The 17852-nt window shown below is 49.5% G+C and overlaps 2 protein-coding genes across 3 annotated transcripts in view; both read right to left on the bottom strand.

Annotated features, from left to right (window-relative positions):
• Nucleotides 1-14: 14 nt before the first annotated feature.
• shkbp1 (SH3KBP1 binding protein 1) lies at nt 15-9998 on the bottom strand. Of its 2 annotated transcripts, none has more exons than XM_047036486.1 (17): nt 9810-9998; nt 9485-9538; nt 9340-9385; nt 9058-9190; nt 8782-8862; nt 8237-8407; nt 7843-7933; nt 7486-7676; nt 7216-7331; nt 6981-7068; nt 6726-6842; nt 6016-6210; nt 5651-5806; nt 4836-4932; nt 2888-3072; nt 2542-2680; nt 15-2350 (listed from the first exon to the last, which is right to left on the bottom strand). In XM_047036486.1, the coding sequence occupies exons 1-17, from the start codon at nt 9863-9865 to the stop codon at nt 1642-1644; spliced, it is 2625 nt and encodes an 874-aa protein (XP_046892442.1). In that variant the 5' UTR covers nt 9866-9998; the 3' UTR covers nt 15-1641. The 2 variants fall into 2 exon arrangements, with proteins under 2 accessions (XP_046892442.1, XP_046892443.1); XM_047036487.1 differs by having other exon boundaries at nt 6016-6186.
• Nucleotides 9999-10514: 516 nt separating this feature from the next.
• The window catches only part of LOC124478256 (spectrin beta chain, non-erythrocytic 4-like), a 54321-nt gene continuing 46983 nt past the window's right edge, over nt 10515-17852 (bottom strand). The window contains 4 exon segments of the mRNA XM_047036482.1: nt 10515-14740; nt 15750-15792; nt 15970-16137; nt 17466-17725. Of these exon segments, the coding sequence (XP_046892438.1) occupies nt 14465-14740; nt 15750-15792; nt 15970-16137; nt 17466-17725 (747 nt within the window). The 3' untranslated portion in view covers nt 10515-14464.

The following is a 17852-nucleotide window of genomic DNA, read 5'->3' as shown; positions in this document are numbered from 1 at the left end:
ACCCAACAGCGACATTAGTTGATACTTTTGTATTCTTTATTATTATGAGAAGTAACCCAGTTAGAAAAGTAGTCATAAAAAGTGACACGGGCCAGTGTTGATGAGATAATACCAAACGCTGCACTCCAAAGCATGACATCCAAGAAGCCACTCACTATCCTTGAACTCTGATTCACTCTCCAGTCCATTTCAAAGAACACACATACAATACATTTGTCCATGTAATCTTCACAACCATTTCAGAACGGAAAACCGATATTCTTTTAACATTATGGAACGCGGAATATGCATGTTTATTTTCTCAAATACATAATTGGAGCATATTCAGAAAACATCGAAGAAACATCTTCAGGGCACGAGGGTGATATGAACAGTCCCTGTGTGGCCAGTGGCAGGAACGTTAGGAAAACACCCAAACAGCTCCATGGAAACCTCGGCCTCTTCACAGGCTGAATGCTAGTAACACTGCTGCTAAAGCTCTTAGTGATAGTGTAGGAAGTAGCCCTCCATTGTAGTAGAACAATCCCCACTCAGAGACGAACGGACAGTAATAAAGTAAAACATCAAATGATAACGTTGATATACAGGTGACGGAACATGAGTGTTGGTTGATGCGACCTCATCTGAACCCTATCTAAACTTGACCTTCTCAGGTCTGGGGAACACACACACACAACGCTTGTCTCGGTCAAACACTAGTTACTTAGACAAAATTAACACACGACACATGACAGGACACAGTGGTCCTTGAGTTTCACACACCCACAGGTTTTGGCAGTGTAGACCATCATTCATGATTAAGAAGGCACTCGGGTCATTTCCAGTGCAACACTGTTTTCAGAAATCGGTCATTCACTTTCGATACATACATTCTTTTGGTTAGCAACAACCCCCAAGAGCGTTCTGCTGATGCTTTAACTTCGCAAAGACTTCAGGCTTCAACAGAGAATGCATAGACAAATGTTGGTGTTTACATTGATTCAAGAATAATCAGACAAACTTCACCCTCTCTCCCACACACTCTGCCTCGTTTCTAAGCTCAGGTTAGAAAGAATAATATTATATATTTTTTTATAGAACATGTTAAGAAAGGGATGTGCCCTATCTGAAGGAAGACTTCCAATGTGAGACACATTGATCCGAAACATCTGTCCTCTGAAACTCCAAACAGAGGCAGCAGCTTGCTGGTGTCCACCACCTAACCCTCCCTCTCCTACCAGTCAGGGGGGATGTGCAGGTGTGAGGAAAGCCAGAAGGTGCCGACACAACAACATCCAGACAGCAGAGGAGGAAGGGGGAGAGGAGGAGATCCAAATCCTACTACAAAAACAGTTTTTCCACCTGACTTTTCTGACTTAAATAATTGATATTTGCTGAGTGTTTAAGAGGCCCGGGAAGCTATACTGACCATCTGTATTACTTACTTACCACCTGTAATCTATAAATATATGTCATGTCATAAGCTTTCACCAGTTTAGACTCAGCCCCACAAGAAGCAGTGGATTGACATCACAGTTATGTCTTGAAGCAGAACAGCATCCCAAACAGGAAGTATATTAGTCATGTGACACCATTTACACCGACGCCCACTCCACAGCCACACATCTCAGTCACAGTGATGGTTATTGTGGCAGCAACCAATCAGAAGCTGGTTTCATTCATGGGTGGTTTTGGGCTGGTCGGGGGTGTGGAGGGCGGGCTCTCCGGACTGGCTGAAACCTCGGAAGGGGGCAGGGCTTCCTCGATGGGCGGAGACTCAATTCTGCGAGGGGAAACTGGGGTCTGGGAGCAGATTGGACTGAGGCCCGTGGGGGCGTGGCTTGGCGAGGAGGCGGAGGGTCGACTTCGCTGTGACGGACACAAGGATGCCGGTGTCGCCGACTGCGATAACGGGGAGGGGGAACGGGGAGAGGCGGAGGAGGGGGGGCCGGAGGAGAAGGAGGACGGGGTCCTCAGCCCCCGTCGGGCCTCCAGATCAGGGAACCCCGCCAGGCTGCGCCGCGCCCCCTCGCCCCCGGGCCCCCCCCCCACCTCCGTGCCCTTGGCCAGCTCCTGACAGCGCTCCACAAAGCTGCCCCTGCGCAGAGACCCCATGGCGCCCGCCTCCCGCTCTCTGTCCTGGGGGGCCATGCGGGGGGGCCGGGGGCTGCCGTTGCCGCTGGTGAGGGAGGCCTGGCTGAGGCCCAGGTGCTGGGGCTGCAGACCCAGGGCCCCCAGGACCCCGTCCCGGGGCTTGCTGAGGGGCACCGGGGGAGCTGGGCGGGGGAGGCTGCCGGAGAACGGACCAGAACACACACCCCGACCTCCTCCTCGATCCCCTCTGGAGCTCTCGCTCAGCTGGGACTGGAGGCTGGGAGAGAGAGAGAGGAGAAGAGAAATGACGATTACAAATAAAAACAAAGACAGTCACTAAAAAAGGCGAGAAGCTACAGTTTACAGTACAATTTATTGCGCGACAACTTGATGTATTGTTTAAAAGAGTGAGTGTGTGTGTGTGAGAGAGAGAGTGTGTGTTTCAGCATTTTTCCTGTGTGTGTTCACCTGCAGGTGGAGGCCCGGGGCGTGGAGGCATGGGAGTGGCTAAGAGAAGGGGCGGGGCTCATGTCAGGCGTGCGGGTCAAGGCCAGATCACATTGGTCCAACAATTCCAGCAGCTCCTCCTCTGTTGGTCCGCCCAGTGCTGGGAAAGAACCAATCCAAAATATCCAATCAGAATTCTCCATCTCCAGTCCTGACTCTCTACTAGTCCCGCTATAATATCAAGCTTCTGATGTCTTGCTTCCCAGCGACCTCTATCATTGTATTGTTGTCTGGACATTTTTTACGACTAGTGTAACAGATAGTTGTCCTAGTCGGTGTACTCGTTAGTTGTTCTAGCTAGTCTTACCTCTGATGTCCACCTTCCCAGCAATCTCCATCGCTGTCGTCAGGTCCCACATCTGGATGCTGCCGTTGCCATGGCCACTGAAGAGGTATCGCCGTGGACGCGAGCCGATGCGGCTGGAGCCCTCGCACTCGTGGACCATGAAGGCTGTGATGGAGGTTCCGTCCACCGAGCGCACCTCACACACCCTGCCAGGGGGGCAGCAGAGAGACAGGTCAGAGAGACAGGTCAGAGACGGGTCAGAGAGACTGGTTAGAGAGACAGGTCAGAGACGGGTCAGAAACGGGTCAGAGAGACAGGTCAGAGAGACAGGTCAGAGACGGGTCAGAGAGACTGGTCAGAGAGACAGGTCAGAGACGGGTCAGAGAGACTGGTTAGAGAGACAGGTCAGAGACGGGTCAGAGAGACTGGTTAGAGAGACAGGTCAGAGACGGGTCAGAGAGACTGGTTAGAGAGACAGGTCAGAGACGGGTCAGAGAGACTGGTCAGAGAGACAGGTCAGAGAGACAGGTCAGAGAGACTGGTTAGAGAGACAGGTCAGAGACGGGTCAGAGAGACAGGTCAGAGACGGGTCAGAGAGACTGGTCAGAGAGACAGGTCAGAGAGACAGGTCAGAGACAGGTCAGAGAGACAGGTCAGAGACGGGTCAGAGAGACTGGTTAGAGAGACAGGTCAGAGAGACTGGTCAGAGAGACTGGTCAGAGAGACTGGTCAGAGAGACAGGTCAGAGACGGGTCAGAGAGACTGGTTAGAGAGACAGGTCAGAGACGGGTCAGAGAGACTGGTCAGAGAGACAGGTCAGAGACGGGTCAGAGAGACTGGTTAGAGAGACAGGTCAGAGACGGGTCAGAGAGACTGGTTAGAGAGACAGGTCAGAGAGACAGGTCAGAGACGGGTCAGAGAGACTGGTTAGAGAGACAGGTCAGAGACGGGTCAGAGAGACTGGTCAGAGAGACTGGTCAGAGACGGGTCAGAGAGACTGGTTAGAGAGACAGGTCAGAGACGGGTCAGAGAGACTGGTTAGAGAGACAGGTCACAGACTGGTCAGAGAGACTGGTCAGAGAGACAGGTCAGAGAGACAGGTCAGAGACGGGTCAGAGAGACTGGTTAGAGAGACAGGTCAGAGACGGGTCAGAGAGACTGGTTAGAGAGACAGGTCAGAGAGACAGGTCAGAGACAGGTCAGAGACAGGTCAGAGACAGGTCAGAGAGACAGGTCAGAGACGGGTCAGAGAGACTGGTTAGAGAGACAGGTCAGAGAGACTGGTCAGAGAGACTGGTCAGAGAGACAGGTCAGAGACGGGTCAGAGAGACTGGTTAGAGAGACAGGTCAGAGACGGGTCAGAGAGACTGGTCAGAGAGACAGGTCAGAGACGGGTCAGAGAGACTGGTTAGAGAGACAGGTCAGAGACGGGTCAGAGAGACTGGTTAGAGAGACAGGTCAGAGAGACAGGTCAGAGACGGGTCAGAGAGACTGGTTAGAGAGACAGGTCAGAGACGGGTCAGAGAGACTGGTTAGAGAGACAGGTCAGAGAGACAGGTCAGAGAGACTGGTCAGAGAGACAGGTCAGAGACGGGTCAGAGAGACAGGTCAGAGAGACTGGTCAGAGAGACTGGTCAGAGAGACTGGTCAGAGAGACAGGTCAGAGACAGGTCAGAGAGACTGGTGGTCAGAGAGACAGGTCAGAGAGACAGGTCAGAGAGACAGGTCAGAGAGACTGGTCAGAGACAGGCCAGAGAGACAGGTCAGAGAGACAGGTCAGAGAGCCCCCGCTAGAGGTCAAGCAAAGCTGAAGGATCGCTCCTACTATGTGGATTGACACTGTGATTTGGGATGAAGACAGACCGACTGAGGTAGAAATACAGATGGAGGAAGAGAGAGGCAGAGAGACGGGCAGGGGCAGAGAGACAGGCAGGGGCAGACAGACAGACTAGCAGAAAGACAGTGGTACCTCTTGCCGTTGGAGGAGAGTCGAACATAGAGCTTGTCTGTGTCTGGGACGACCCTCTGGATAAACACCTGCTGGTCATCTCTCTCTCCGTAGGGACCTGGGGAGAGCGCGCACACACACACACTGACATCTAAACACATAGCATATGCCACAGACATATACTACAGGTATTCATGACCCGATGTTAGTTTCCTCAAGGATCACAATGACTCTTGCTTAGAGACTTGTTGCTCTTGTGGTTAGTGGTAACCGAGTTGCATTTTTGTACTCGCTGTGATATATTGTTTTTATTGTTGCTTGTTTTTCCACAGGTACGCCTGCACTTAGCAGTTCATGTTGTTTAATTGTAACTTGTTTAACTACATGCTCTTCTGGTTCTTCCCTTTAGCACTTATTTTGGTTGTTCACAATATGTGCTTCATGTTTTGGCTACTCGCAATGTTTTGGGGCTATCTTGTTGTTATTATCAGTGACCTATGCACTTTGTAAAGTTCTCTCGTGGAAGTCGCTTTGGATAAAAGCGTCCGCTAAATGAAAACATGTAAATGTATTCCAGACCTCCCTTTGTGAGCTCAACTTTGGACTGCTGGAAATGTATCATCCCATTTATTACAATTATGTATAGTTTTCAGCTATTTGAAGAGCTCTATATATATGACCACCCATATAACATATTAGGTATTCATGTAACGGATAGTTGTATCCAAAGAAAAGTACAGGGGGGGAATTTGAGCCTGTAACCTATGGACCTGCAGTCAGATGCTCTGCCCCTCCCACGTGACCCTTGACCTGCCCCCTCCAGGGGGCGTCCCTACCTATCTCCGTGCCGGCACTGCAGCCCCCGTGCTCGTCAATGTCCTCCAGCGCCAGGATCTTGAAGGAGGTCAGAGGGGTGGAGCCAGGCTGCGTGGAGATCATGCCCCGGAAACGGGTCACGGTCCAGGTGCGCACATGGTTGTTGTCCGCACACACTGAAACACAGCGACACACGCAGATCGAGATTGACATTGTGTTTCTGATATACCGGACCTAGCATGAGGTGTTTCGGATTAACCGGACCTAGGATGAGGTGTTTCGGATTAACCGGACCTAGGATGAGGTGTTTCGGATTAACCGGACTGAAGCTTAATAAAGCTCACCTGAGGTGAGGTGATTCTGCGGTGTTTCTGCTGAAGCTCACCTGAGATCAGGTGTTTCTCAGACAGCATGATCTTGGTGACGGGGCTGCGGTGGACAGAGAAGGTCTGGAAGAGCTGCGGCCCCGACCCCACCGTCTCCGGGTGCTGCACGATCACACGCACCGTCCCAGAACTGGTCCCGTAGGCGATCTCGATCCAGTTCCCGCTGTCGCCTGACCACACATGACCAGGCGGGACTTCAACCCCAGATTTAAACACTTTAGCCGCAATGCATGCTGGGGAGTTTACATCTAACCAGCACTCCGTCACAGCCTGACAGAGGGGCCCTCTGGAAGGGGGGGATCTGCTGAGCTTTACAGAGAAACTGACCACAAAAACCTCGTTTTTTGTCGTTGTTTTGTTTATATTTTATATACTGACGGACTAAAATGATTGCTGAAATTGAGGTTGTGTCGTTTCTCTTTAAAAGGGTCACTCAGTGGCTAGCCTGTGAGGTGATTTGTGGAGCAGTGATTCTGCAGAGCGCTCTGCCCCCAAGCCAACCCAACCAAACACCCATCTGGTCAAGCTGGCGGTTGGTTAGTAGCATGCAAATTTACACCCCAGAAACCCATCACACACACACACACAGCACCAGAACCTGATTGAAACCCACACCACAATAACTCAATTGAAACCCACACCATTAAAAGTGACTGAAGCATACACAGAAACATAACCAGGATGTTGTTAGTCAACAGAGCGGCCATACTTGTTTTGGGTGTGAGGTAGACACTGAGGGCCGTGATGGCGTCTTCAGTCGGGTCTCTGTACAGCTCAGTCACCAGCAAGTCATTGTCCTTCATCCTTAACGGAAACTTCTGGACATCTGGGTAAATGAAAAGAGACAAAGAGTCAGCAATGACTGAATCCCCAGAAGCCAACAGCATCTTACTGCTCTGTCCTGTCAGAGCAGCCTTCATTGAGACAAGCCCAGTGTTAAACACTGTGATTGGTCCTCTCGTACCTATGTAGTAAATGGATCCATTGTTGCAGCCCAGGATGAGGAAGGAGCCGGCTGTGTCATAGCTGTTGATGGGAACCACATCCTGGTTCTACAAAAACAGACACAAATGGATGATGTCATACAAACTAATGCTTAAATGATTCAAAATGTCATGTGGAAGCTAGTAGACCTTTAGCACGTTTTTTCGCAACAAAAACAGGAAGTCTCTCAACAAAAACAGGGAGTCTTTCAATACCTGCCAGTGCTTGGTGACGGCATTCCACACGCCCACCTTCCCTGTGTGGCTGGTGGCGATCAGCTGGTTACCAACGAAGAAGAGAGCCTCCACTGGAACGTTGAGACTGAACACCCCTAGAGGACAGGAGGGTAACAGCACCCGGTTACTACAGCTGCCCGCTCCGTCCTCCTTTCAATCATACACGACAAGAATTGTCACACTTTACTTGCTAGTTACAAGTCACCAATTAGACAGTCTGTCAATCACACACACAGCTTGCTGCCTCACCAATCTCGTTGCCATTGCCATCGGGACAGATGGTCCAGAGGATGATTTCAGTTCCCGAGGCAACTGCCACCATCTTGTCATTGTCTCCAAGGGAGCCACCCATCACCTTGGCGTTGAGGGCCACCCTGTCAATCACCCAGTCCAGCCGGGGACTGGTGAACACCTGCTGCCAGCCTGTCGACTCCTTCACTCTGGGGGGGAAGGGGACCATCAAGCACACTAAAGCTTAGTTCACCGTCACCTTAGTGTACATCCTCCTGGTACACATCATCCTTGATGTACATCCCACCAAGTCCTGTTCAGTAGCTACAAAGAGCATTCACTATCAAAAGGACGCCACCCATTGGGTTTCCTTACCTGTAGCAAACGACAAACTGGGCGTAGGCCACAGCGATCCAGTTGTGGTGGCCACAGATGATCCTCACCATGCCTGGATCTGCCACCTGGTCTGGGAGGAGAGGAATCCACAAGTACAGTCATCAAGGACCAGATGAACACACTTCACTGCAAAACTGCCCATTCCAAATGAAGCGCAAAAATATTAGATACGTGCTTGCTAGACACACGTACATTTGGCTGCCAGAGCAGTAAGAAAGGTTCACTTGATAAGACTTCTTAAAATAATATATTGTTTGCTTGAATCATTTTTTTTACTAGTGAAGCCATTTATACCTGTCCAACTAGATGAACAATCTAAAAACATGACATCGTCCCCTCCCTCAGACGGGCAGTTTGAGCGGTGCTCTCTTACTTCCACAGATCCTCTCCTCCATAGACGCCCTCCCCAGCATGCCAGCGTTGCCCAGGTTGGGTGGCATGGTGTTGCTGCGGCGGACCGGCGCCCGCTCTGCTAGCCCCGCCCGGCCCCCCATGTACTGGGGTCCTGCCACGCTGTGGCGGTTCCGCCGCTTGGCTGGGTACACTGGCACATAGCGACAAGACGGGAGAATGACGCAGGCGCCGTGAAGCACACGTCAGGGATATTCAGTTCTCGTCGGAAAGCGTACGTTTTCGTCCAAAAACGACATGTTGGGGATATTCATTGTCATGCCAAAACATACGTTTAATTCACTTATATTTTCATTTCAGGACATGGTTTTTATCCAAATTGACTGGGGTGTGGTGAATTTGAAAATGGGATTCATTTGCAGTCACATGCTCTATCACTGAACCCAACACTAAGGAATTTGGACTTAATTCAGTGACTCATGGACCACCCCAAGTCTAGCAGGCTGGACATGACCTATGGAGGGTAACAGTTATCACGGTGAGGTGTAGTGCAGTGTACAGCCCCACCTGGTGGAGGGAGGTAGCCATTGAACAACACGTTCCCACAGGAGGATCTATCCAGCTCATCACAGAGCTGCAGCTTACGCACTACAACACAGAGGAACAGCACAGTTAGATGCCATCACACGGTTGGTTGGTCAGTGCAGTTCTGTCGGCGTGCGTGAAGACTTCTGTGCCATCGCTTGTGAAAAGGGCTACACAAATGAAATTTGATGGCATTTGGGTGAAATCAGCCCCTAAGGACCTAGGCCGTCACACTGCCTTAAAGACACACTTCCGTACCCAAGGGCGCGATGCCGTAGAATTCCGCCTCGTGCATGAGCAGGTGCACGTTAATGGACCGTGGGTGGAGCTCTTTGGTCCGCAGGAAGTTGAGGATGGGGGCAAAGAGAGACGGATCTCTGTCGATAAAGATCTGCAGGTAGACCAAGTGAGAGGAGAGAGAGAGATGAATAGATAGAACGCTTTATTAACCCCAAGGGAAATACTAGTATTAATATTTGTATTATTTTACATTCCACAGACTCAGACACACAATCATCTTTGAGTGTCTATCAAACTCACAGCTCCAGTCTCATCCCTCAGACTCGAGATTCGCCCACTCAGAAGGCTGTAATTGACAAGAACAGTTTTGTTAAGTCCTGTAAAGTTAGACATCTAATTAGTAGTCAACGTAGGCAGACATCGGAATTGTTAGAAACACACCGACCTGGAAAAGAAGGAGTCGGGGACCCATGTCAGAGTTTGCCTCGAGGTGCTGAACCTGAGAAACACAAACTATTGTGAGATGAACGGATGTGGTTTTTGCTGAACGCCTAGCCAGCTAACACAAGCAACAGTAGATATAATCATGTCGCTAGGATTCAAACAATTAACACTATAACGTTAGCTAGCAAGTTGATATCAAGGTAGTAAAGCTAGACTTCCTACACACTGCCTAAACTGAGTCCCACTCTCACGGGATCAAAAAAATAAAATACTGGGCGAAGCTAACAAGCTAGCTGGCTAATGGCACAAACATTCTCTACGGTCACCTTTTTCCTCCAACGTTTAAATGAATAATATCCCCGGTCCTCGCCATATTAGCCATGTTTTGAGCTGTGGCTAAAGTTACTAGTTATTAACCCACACGCTGCATATTTAGGAGTTTAATCCATCACCCAAAAATGTGGTTTAGCTAGCTGGCGGTGGATGCAACTTCCTGAACCAGCATTTTATTTTTATTCTACTGTGTGAATGTAGTCAACTATGTATTTCTTAGTCCACAGTGCCACCTGCTGTTTTGGTTAGCGTACGGCAGGTTTTTCTAATTTTTTAAAATTTAAACTTTAAACTGCTTCACACTGCTTTCGACTTTCTCAAAGCATCAGCACCGTTATATTAACCTCTATGATCAGCACACTGAAAACACAGGAATGGAGTTGGAAGGAGGTGTAAGGAAATAGCAATGAAAATACAGAAAGTGGCACACAGAAAGGAAAACCTATTCTTCTAGAGAGGTTAAATAGCTCATTACAGTTAAATCACCCCTGTTTAGGATTACATCCCTGGTCTTAAATTTACCTTTGGCTTATGTATGGACAATCTTTTAGAACTTAGTTTTTAAAGTAGACATAATTAAATATGTGATTCTCACATGCAGAGACAATCAACAACACATTAGTTTTTTTCAATATCACAATTTGTATTTATCAATTCAAAGAAACAACTATACAGACTTTTAGAGTTGGATCTGGTTCATACATTATTAGTCATTCATTCACCTTTCTCTTTGTTCGGACTGTGGTTGTGTTGCACCCCAATATTTGACAGTGATCTTGTAGCGGAGTAATGAGACTGTGAGACATGCACTGCAGTATCATATTAGAGACTAAGTCATTCATGCAACTTCTTTGACCTGATGTGGTGAAGCGGCCTGATTCATCCAGTCTGTACAAATGAACAACCACCCCTCCCATTCCCAAAACAAAATAGAGAGTTAATAAAGTTTGTTGAAAACCAAAAAAAGAGGAGGTTTTCCCAATATAACATCAGAAAAAAGAACTTTTTTTCTTTTTAAAATCTTTACAGAAAATACTTTAAGCAATTACATTTTGTACAGTTCGTCAAGCTGTAGAACAGACTGTGGTCCAGTAAAAACAGTGGTGCTCTGGGGTCAGGGGTCAAAGTGCTGGGGAACCAATGAGAGGTGTCAGTCACTGACATGTGACCCACTGATCAGTCAGACATCCTGGATGGAAATAGCAATGACATGATTCTCTCAAATAAAGCACAATTCACAGTAATATGTGTCTGTTAGTCTCTGGCTTGTCCAGGCTGCGTTACTTTACTTAAATTGTCCAGGGAAACTTTTACTTTAGGTGATGCCCATAAAATCTGTTGTGATGTCATGGCTAAAGCATTATGACTGCTTGATAGTCAACTTTATCTTGTATGGTGTACACCATCTGCATCAGCATTGTGATATCAGTGATTCCTTACAAGTGTCACTATGAAGTTGAAGTTGCACAGTACATTAGGATATAAAATTGTGCTTTCTATGTATTGATGACACCTGGCTGGTGTTTGGTCTATCAACTCAGATTATAATCTGATTTTTGATCTAAAACATGAAAAAGGGCAAGATTATATAGACAATACCTTCACAAATGACAACAATGTCCAGCGTGGAAAAACGATGATCCGTTTATCAAAACTATTGGGAAGAAATGGTGGCTATAAGCGACAGAATGAGTCAACACACATTTATGGAGGATTTTGATTCAGGAGTATAACGTAACCACAGACAGGTAAAGTTACGGCTAACAGTAAACAGTTAACCAGCTCCTCCAGTCTCGATGGCGTCTAAGATGATGGGTGATGAGGAGGATCGTTCTGCATGCAACACAGAACTCAGCGTGTCAGGCAAGACGATGGACGATGACGTTAGAAACAGCCACTGCATGAAAAAGAACTCCTACCGCTCCAGTGATGCTGTGTCGTTAAAATGATCATGACAGGAAGTGAAGGAGGGGCCCCTAAAGTGAGTTTTGATTGGGGCCACAACATGGACAAACCCACCTCTGTGTGTCAGGCTTATGGATAAATCACTGACCGCTTTATTGACCTGTGGACATGAATGGAACTCCCTCTGAGACCCTGAAGCACCACTGTTCCTCCACCCTAGCCCCGGGGCACAGGAAGCCTCTTAGTGCAAAGGAAAAGTTGCATAAAGTCTCAGTCTTCACATTCCTCTCAAGGCTTTCCGCTCTGTAAAACCTCAAACTGCAGACGGTTCAGAGTGATATCGATATGGCTGTTAGTGCAACATGGGTGACAGAAGACCAGGAGACATAAATAGATTCATGTTAAAGATATGAACGTTATATTGTTGAGTGATGCTACCATGGCGACAGGTCTTTGGAGCAGACGGCTCGCTTGTGTCGACCCTGTGAGAAGGAGCAGAACGCCCGAAAAACCACAGACCGCCAAAAAAACAAAACTCGAATTAATCATCAACCATCATATCGATTCAACAACTAAAGAATTACATACATCCATTTGAAACCAGATCATTCTTTATTGAGCATTAGTTTGTTGTTGGGACTTGGATGTCCGAGCTGTGAGCAGTCAGGTGCTAACACAGGTAGTGGTGAGTTTACTACACAGTGGGCCCCTATCTTGAAGACAGGGATTTGTTTATTGATAGTATTCACCACTGCACAGTGTTGTATTACACGCTATGAAGCGTGTTGTTTACACACCCTTTAATTCAGGACCCCGGTTCTGTTGTCTCAGTGGTCTCCAACAGTAGCCCAACCGACCGTGTGCAGTGTCTTGTATACTGGACGATATATGCCACATTACATGTGATAGTTATGTATGTTCATTCAAAAATAGCCTCTGTCCATCCTTGTGTCCAACATGCGTAATAATGGATTGCATTAATTTGGCATTCACGCCTATTATATATATTTATATATATATAGATGCATAAAATGTGTTCTTAAAAAAACAAGGTAGAAAAAGCTACTCAAATTGAACGCATTTGATGACACCTTCACTGTACTGTCCCTTCACAGAACCCCCCCTCACATCTATCTCAGTTACATACAGAGCTTTTTAGAATGACAGGGTTCTCTCATTAGCAAGTGGAACTTCCTGACACCATTTATGGCTTTGTGACGCTATGACAGACAGACAGATCCATGTGGAGCACTGTATGAAGCTTGGAAAGGAACAAAGAAATATGTTCTCGCGGAAAAGAAAACGCTCAACATCTCAACATAGAATACCTCTAGGGCGTTAGCCCTCAGGATAAATGATTCTCCAAGCAAGACATGCAACTCCACGTCTCATCCACACAGCAATTCATTCATTTATCCTGACAAAACACTTTTTTTCTATTACATCCGTCGATCGACAGTGACCTCTGTGTGACCCCTGAACTCTGACCCTGGGGGTCACGACCGAGGCTGTGCCCTCCTGTGATTGGGTGTGTGTAAGAGCGTGGCATGAGTGAGCATACCAGCCATGCGTGGAAGACTGAGGGGGGATCTGAGGAGCGCGCATGACAACAGACAGAACCTGAGCTATGGAGACCCTGGGAGAGCAGCAGGACACACGCGCACGCACAGGCACGCACGTGACTAACAGGCATACACACACGTTTATCTACCACCTTCGACGGTTTATAAAAAGCAATGTGGCTGATGGGATCTGACGAGAGAGAATGTCCCACGGGCGAGCGGAGACAAGCAGCGGGCAGGAAGGAGAAAGGAGGAGGCCTGGTGTTTGGAGGTATGAAGCCTGCCATGTCTCTCTGGAGCTGGGGCTCTGGCCCGGGGCTCCAGGGGCTCCAGGGCTTGGAGGTCTGGAGGAGGTGGAAGCCTGGCAGGGGATGGTTGTAGATGCAGGACCAGCCCGACGGGATGATGAGCCACTCTCCTCCCTCTCTCCTCCTCCCAGAACACCAGGGCGGCTCGGTGTTGGTCAACCCAGATCCGGAGAGGAGGGGCTGGTCGATGACACCATTTTGCAGAAGAAAAACAGGCGAGATCCAGGAAGTGAAACAGACTTCAGTCCAGATGTGTGGTCTGGATTGGAGGGTGAACGAGCAGAAATATCAAAAGAAGAAAAAAGAAATGAGAAAAAACTTGTTCTCTCTTTCCAAAAACAAGAGGCCAGTCAGTTAAAAACATTTTGGCTTATTTCTTTCATCTGGGAATATACTGTACGACTGGACGTTAGATAGGCGGACAGACAGACAGGAGATACATACAGATACAGCTCATCTCATATAAAAAAGAAACATGAAACATCATGAGCTACGTTTTTCAATCTACCAGCGAAAACCACCCTTCCCTTCGCACGCCTGACCAGAAGGCTGTGCTTCCTGACATGCTCCTGTTTCTCCACCGGGGGGCAGCAGGTCGGGCCTCCACAGAGCAGCAGAGAAGTCGAGGAAGAGAGAGAGAGAGACAGGAGGGTCGAAGGGGCTCAGACAGACCCCCGCTCCTTGTCCGTTCCATCCCTTCACCAGATCTTTGTCATCCTTTGTCCCTTCACACCAAATCCACTGAGATAGGGGGGGATGTGGGAGAGCTTAGAGGGACGCTCCAGAGTGTTACACTGTTCACCTCAGTCCCTAACCCCTCCCTCCCCTCCTGCCCCTCCAACGCACCCCAAAACACAACAAACGCGCAAATTCTCATTTCTTCTTGCTGGATTTTTCGGACCGCTTGTTGTCCGACCTCTCCCCCTTGTCCGACCTCTCCGAACGCTCCGGTTTCTCCGTCTTTTCGGCGCGCTCGCCCCGGTCGGAGCGCTCTCCGCCGCGCTCTGATTTGTTGTCGGCTTTGCTGCCGTCGCGCCGTGTGCCCTCGTCCGTGGATGAGGTAGTAGGGTGAGGCTGGCCCCATTTGGCGATCTGCTCGTGCTCCGAGATGCTAGTGGTGATGTTGGTGATCCAAGCTTTCAGATCATCCTGGTGGAGGGAGGGAGGCAGGGAGGCAGGGAGGCAGGGAGGCAGGGAGGCAGGGAGGCAGGGAGGCAGGGAGGCAGGGAGGGAGGGAGGGAGGGAGGGAGGGAGGGAGGGAGGGAGGGAGAGAGAGAGAGAAAGAAAGAAAGAAAGAAAGAAAGAAAGAAAGAAAGAAAGAAAGAAAGAAAGAAAGAAAGAAAGAAAGAGAGGAAAGGGATACAGAGACACCAACACAAACAGATAAATAGGGCAGAAAGAGAAAGACGAGAGGGATAGAGAGAGTGTGAGAAACAAGAGTTAAAGTCCTGTGCGTGGAAAGGTAGACAACACTGTGAGGACCAGCTGGGTTATGGACTCATGTCCCAGTTAGGATGGATGGAGGGCCCAGTGCAAGAAGGAGAGATGGGGCAGAGGGCAGTTAAAGGGGGATTCCACCAAAAAATGAACAGTCAGGTTGTTATTTTCCAGTATTAGACCTTTCCATTCACCATCCCATGCTTATCCGCGATGGCTATATGAGTGACACGAGAACAAGGACCAGACATGCAAAACAGAAAAATGAGTCGGCTTCAAGGAAGGTTCTTGGGAAACCCATGTTTGGGATTTTTGCATGAATGTAATTCTTTTTTTTTTGATATGTACCAAAATCAATAGCAAATGTACTGTCTGAAAAAATGTGTCTGAAACATTTACGCCCACTTACAACTGTTTGGTAAGACAATATATTAATTGCTACCTCAGCAAATCCTGAATATTTTTTACCCTTATCAATCAGCAACAAAAAGATTTAGGAAAACCTAAGGAAATTAAGCAATTAAAACATATTACTAATTACTACTCCAATTGTTTAGTGAGAGAAAAACCAAGCATTGGATGTGCATAATATTGTCAAATGTTTTGTTGTGAATACCTGTAGGCTAATGGTCAAAGCAACACAATGTTTGGGATATTAAACAGTAGTGCATGAAAGAAAAACCATACTGATGGTGGAATTCCCCTTTAAAAAACCTCTCACCTCATCCTTTGCATGGAACAAAAACTCGCTGCCATCTTGTGTTCTGCAGAGCAAGAGAAAGAGAAAGAGAGAGAGAGAGAGCAAAAGAGAGAAAGGGGGAAAAAGAGAGAGAAAGAGAAATTAAGTTTACAATCCTTCTAAAGACTGCCGATACAACAGATACACAAAGACTCAACGAAACCCAAACCCTCCACCCCCCCCCCCCGAATCCCAAACGTACTTGAGCGTGAACACGTTCTTCTTCTTCTTGTATCCGTTGGTGACGTCGCAGTCACAGTGGCTGAGGCTGAGCAGGGGCTCGTTGTTGTAAGGTGTGCTGGTGTTCTTGGCATCTTTATAGAAGCCCATCTCTCCCTTGTTCAGGACGCAGTACAAGTTCACCCAGGATCTGCTGCAGGGGCGGGCGGGGAGGGGGGGGCGGAGAAAAAGGGGCGGAGGTCAGAAGGACAACGCCCCGAGGCTCAACGCTAACCTAACCTCACTCACCTGCGGGGGGGCGTGGCCTGGACGGCGGCCGCGCAGGGCGGAGGGAGGAGAACACAGACGGCCAAACACAGACGGAGGGAGGGGCGGAGGGGGGAGGGGGGGAGGGGGGAGGGGAAGCGTGCGGGTTAGAGGGGGCGGGCGACATGTGGCTTACCTTGGAGGGAGAGGGGAGGAGGCGGAGCCGGCAGCGAGGAGAAGCAGAGGGGAGAAGAAGCAGAGGAGTTTGGTTAAATGGCATTGTGGCGGGGCGGGCGAACGGCGGCTGTTACGGACGCCGTGACATGCGTGTCTCCATGTCAAAGCTGGCGTGTAGCTGGTCGAGGCTAAGTGTGAAACGAGCCATTCAGCTTTACCTTGGCATGTACATAGCTAGACATGTACATCGGAAACATTCGGTCGATGGGTAAGTGGGTGGGGCTCATCCGCTTGGCTGGGGTTGGTGCGCGTGGGTGGGGGGGGGGGGGGGGGGCAGCTGGTCACCCTGCCCTTTAAGGGGCAGTGCAGTGGCGGGAGGCAGTTTAGAGCCAGGCCCTCAAACTCGGCCGACTGAAGCTGCGTTTCTGGGTTCGATGTGGGGGCACATCCGGGAGCCTGGGCGGGCAGAGGGGAGAGAGCTGGATACCACACTGCCTACAGTTGCTGGACACTGGGCAGATAAAGTACCCAAGCCCCGGGCTCCGGGCCCAGACCCCAGGCCCCGGCCCACACCGTAGCCCCCCAGACCCCAGTACATCCATCAGCCGGCCAGCTGTGCCAGCCGGCCTCGCTCCGCCCTATGAGCAGGGGTTGGTTAGAGGCACCATGCATGCTGTTGCTGCAAGCAGTGCGATGGCAGGCGGCCGGTGTGTCATCGGCTGCTGCAGGTTGTAAACACAGAATGGAGCTCCGATACACAAGCCTGGCTGACAAAAGCACATGTCCTTAAGCAAATGTATGATTTCACTATCAGCTAGAACATATGCTGACCCATAATGTTATCATTCAGTGTCAGTTACTTGAACATATGTCATTGTGGGTAGAGCTCCCAACAGGAAGGCCTGAACATATGTTGTCTCGGACCTAGGGCACCAAAACAACGCTAGAACATATGTCATCGAAGCCAGTGTTCATGCGACAGTTGGACAGAGGTTAAGGTCAGTTAAGTTAGCTAGCTGGCTAGCATGCTACAGCTAGTGGGCCCATGCCTCCTCCTTCAGACCACCAGGCAGGGCTGTGCCCACGCATGCCCACCTGTTGGCACTCTTTTTCAGAGTCTCGATGTCCAGCTTGCGGAAGAGGAAGCCCTCGTGGTGGGCCGTGTGTGAGGGGACCAGGGGCACCGGGGGGCTGCTCTGGGCCGGGGCGGAGCGGGAGCGACGAGGCTCCCCGCCGGCCGGCTCCTTGGGGCGCGGTCGGCGCCGGGGCTTGGGGCGGTCCCTGGCGCGGGGGCGCTCGGGGCGGGAAGGCTTTTCTGGTACACCGTTAGGGACGCGGGGAACCTCACCTCTGGCCTGGGGGGGGGGGGTGGAGAGAGAAGGGGAGAGATAGAGAGGGGGGGAGAGAGAGAGAGAGAGAGAGAGAGAGAGAGAGAGAGAGAGAGAGAGAGAGAGAGAGAGAGAGAGAGAGAGAGAGAGAGAT

This window comes from Hypomesus transpacificus, chromosome 15 (assembly GCF_021917145.1).
Source record: "Hypomesus transpacificus isolate Combined female chromosome 15, fHypTra1, whole genome shotgun sequence".
Lineage (NCBI taxonomy): Eukaryota > Metazoa > Chordata > Actinopteri > Osmeriformes > Osmeridae > Hypomesus > Hypomesus transpacificus.
This window is presented reverse-complemented; position numbering and strand designations above follow the sequence as displayed.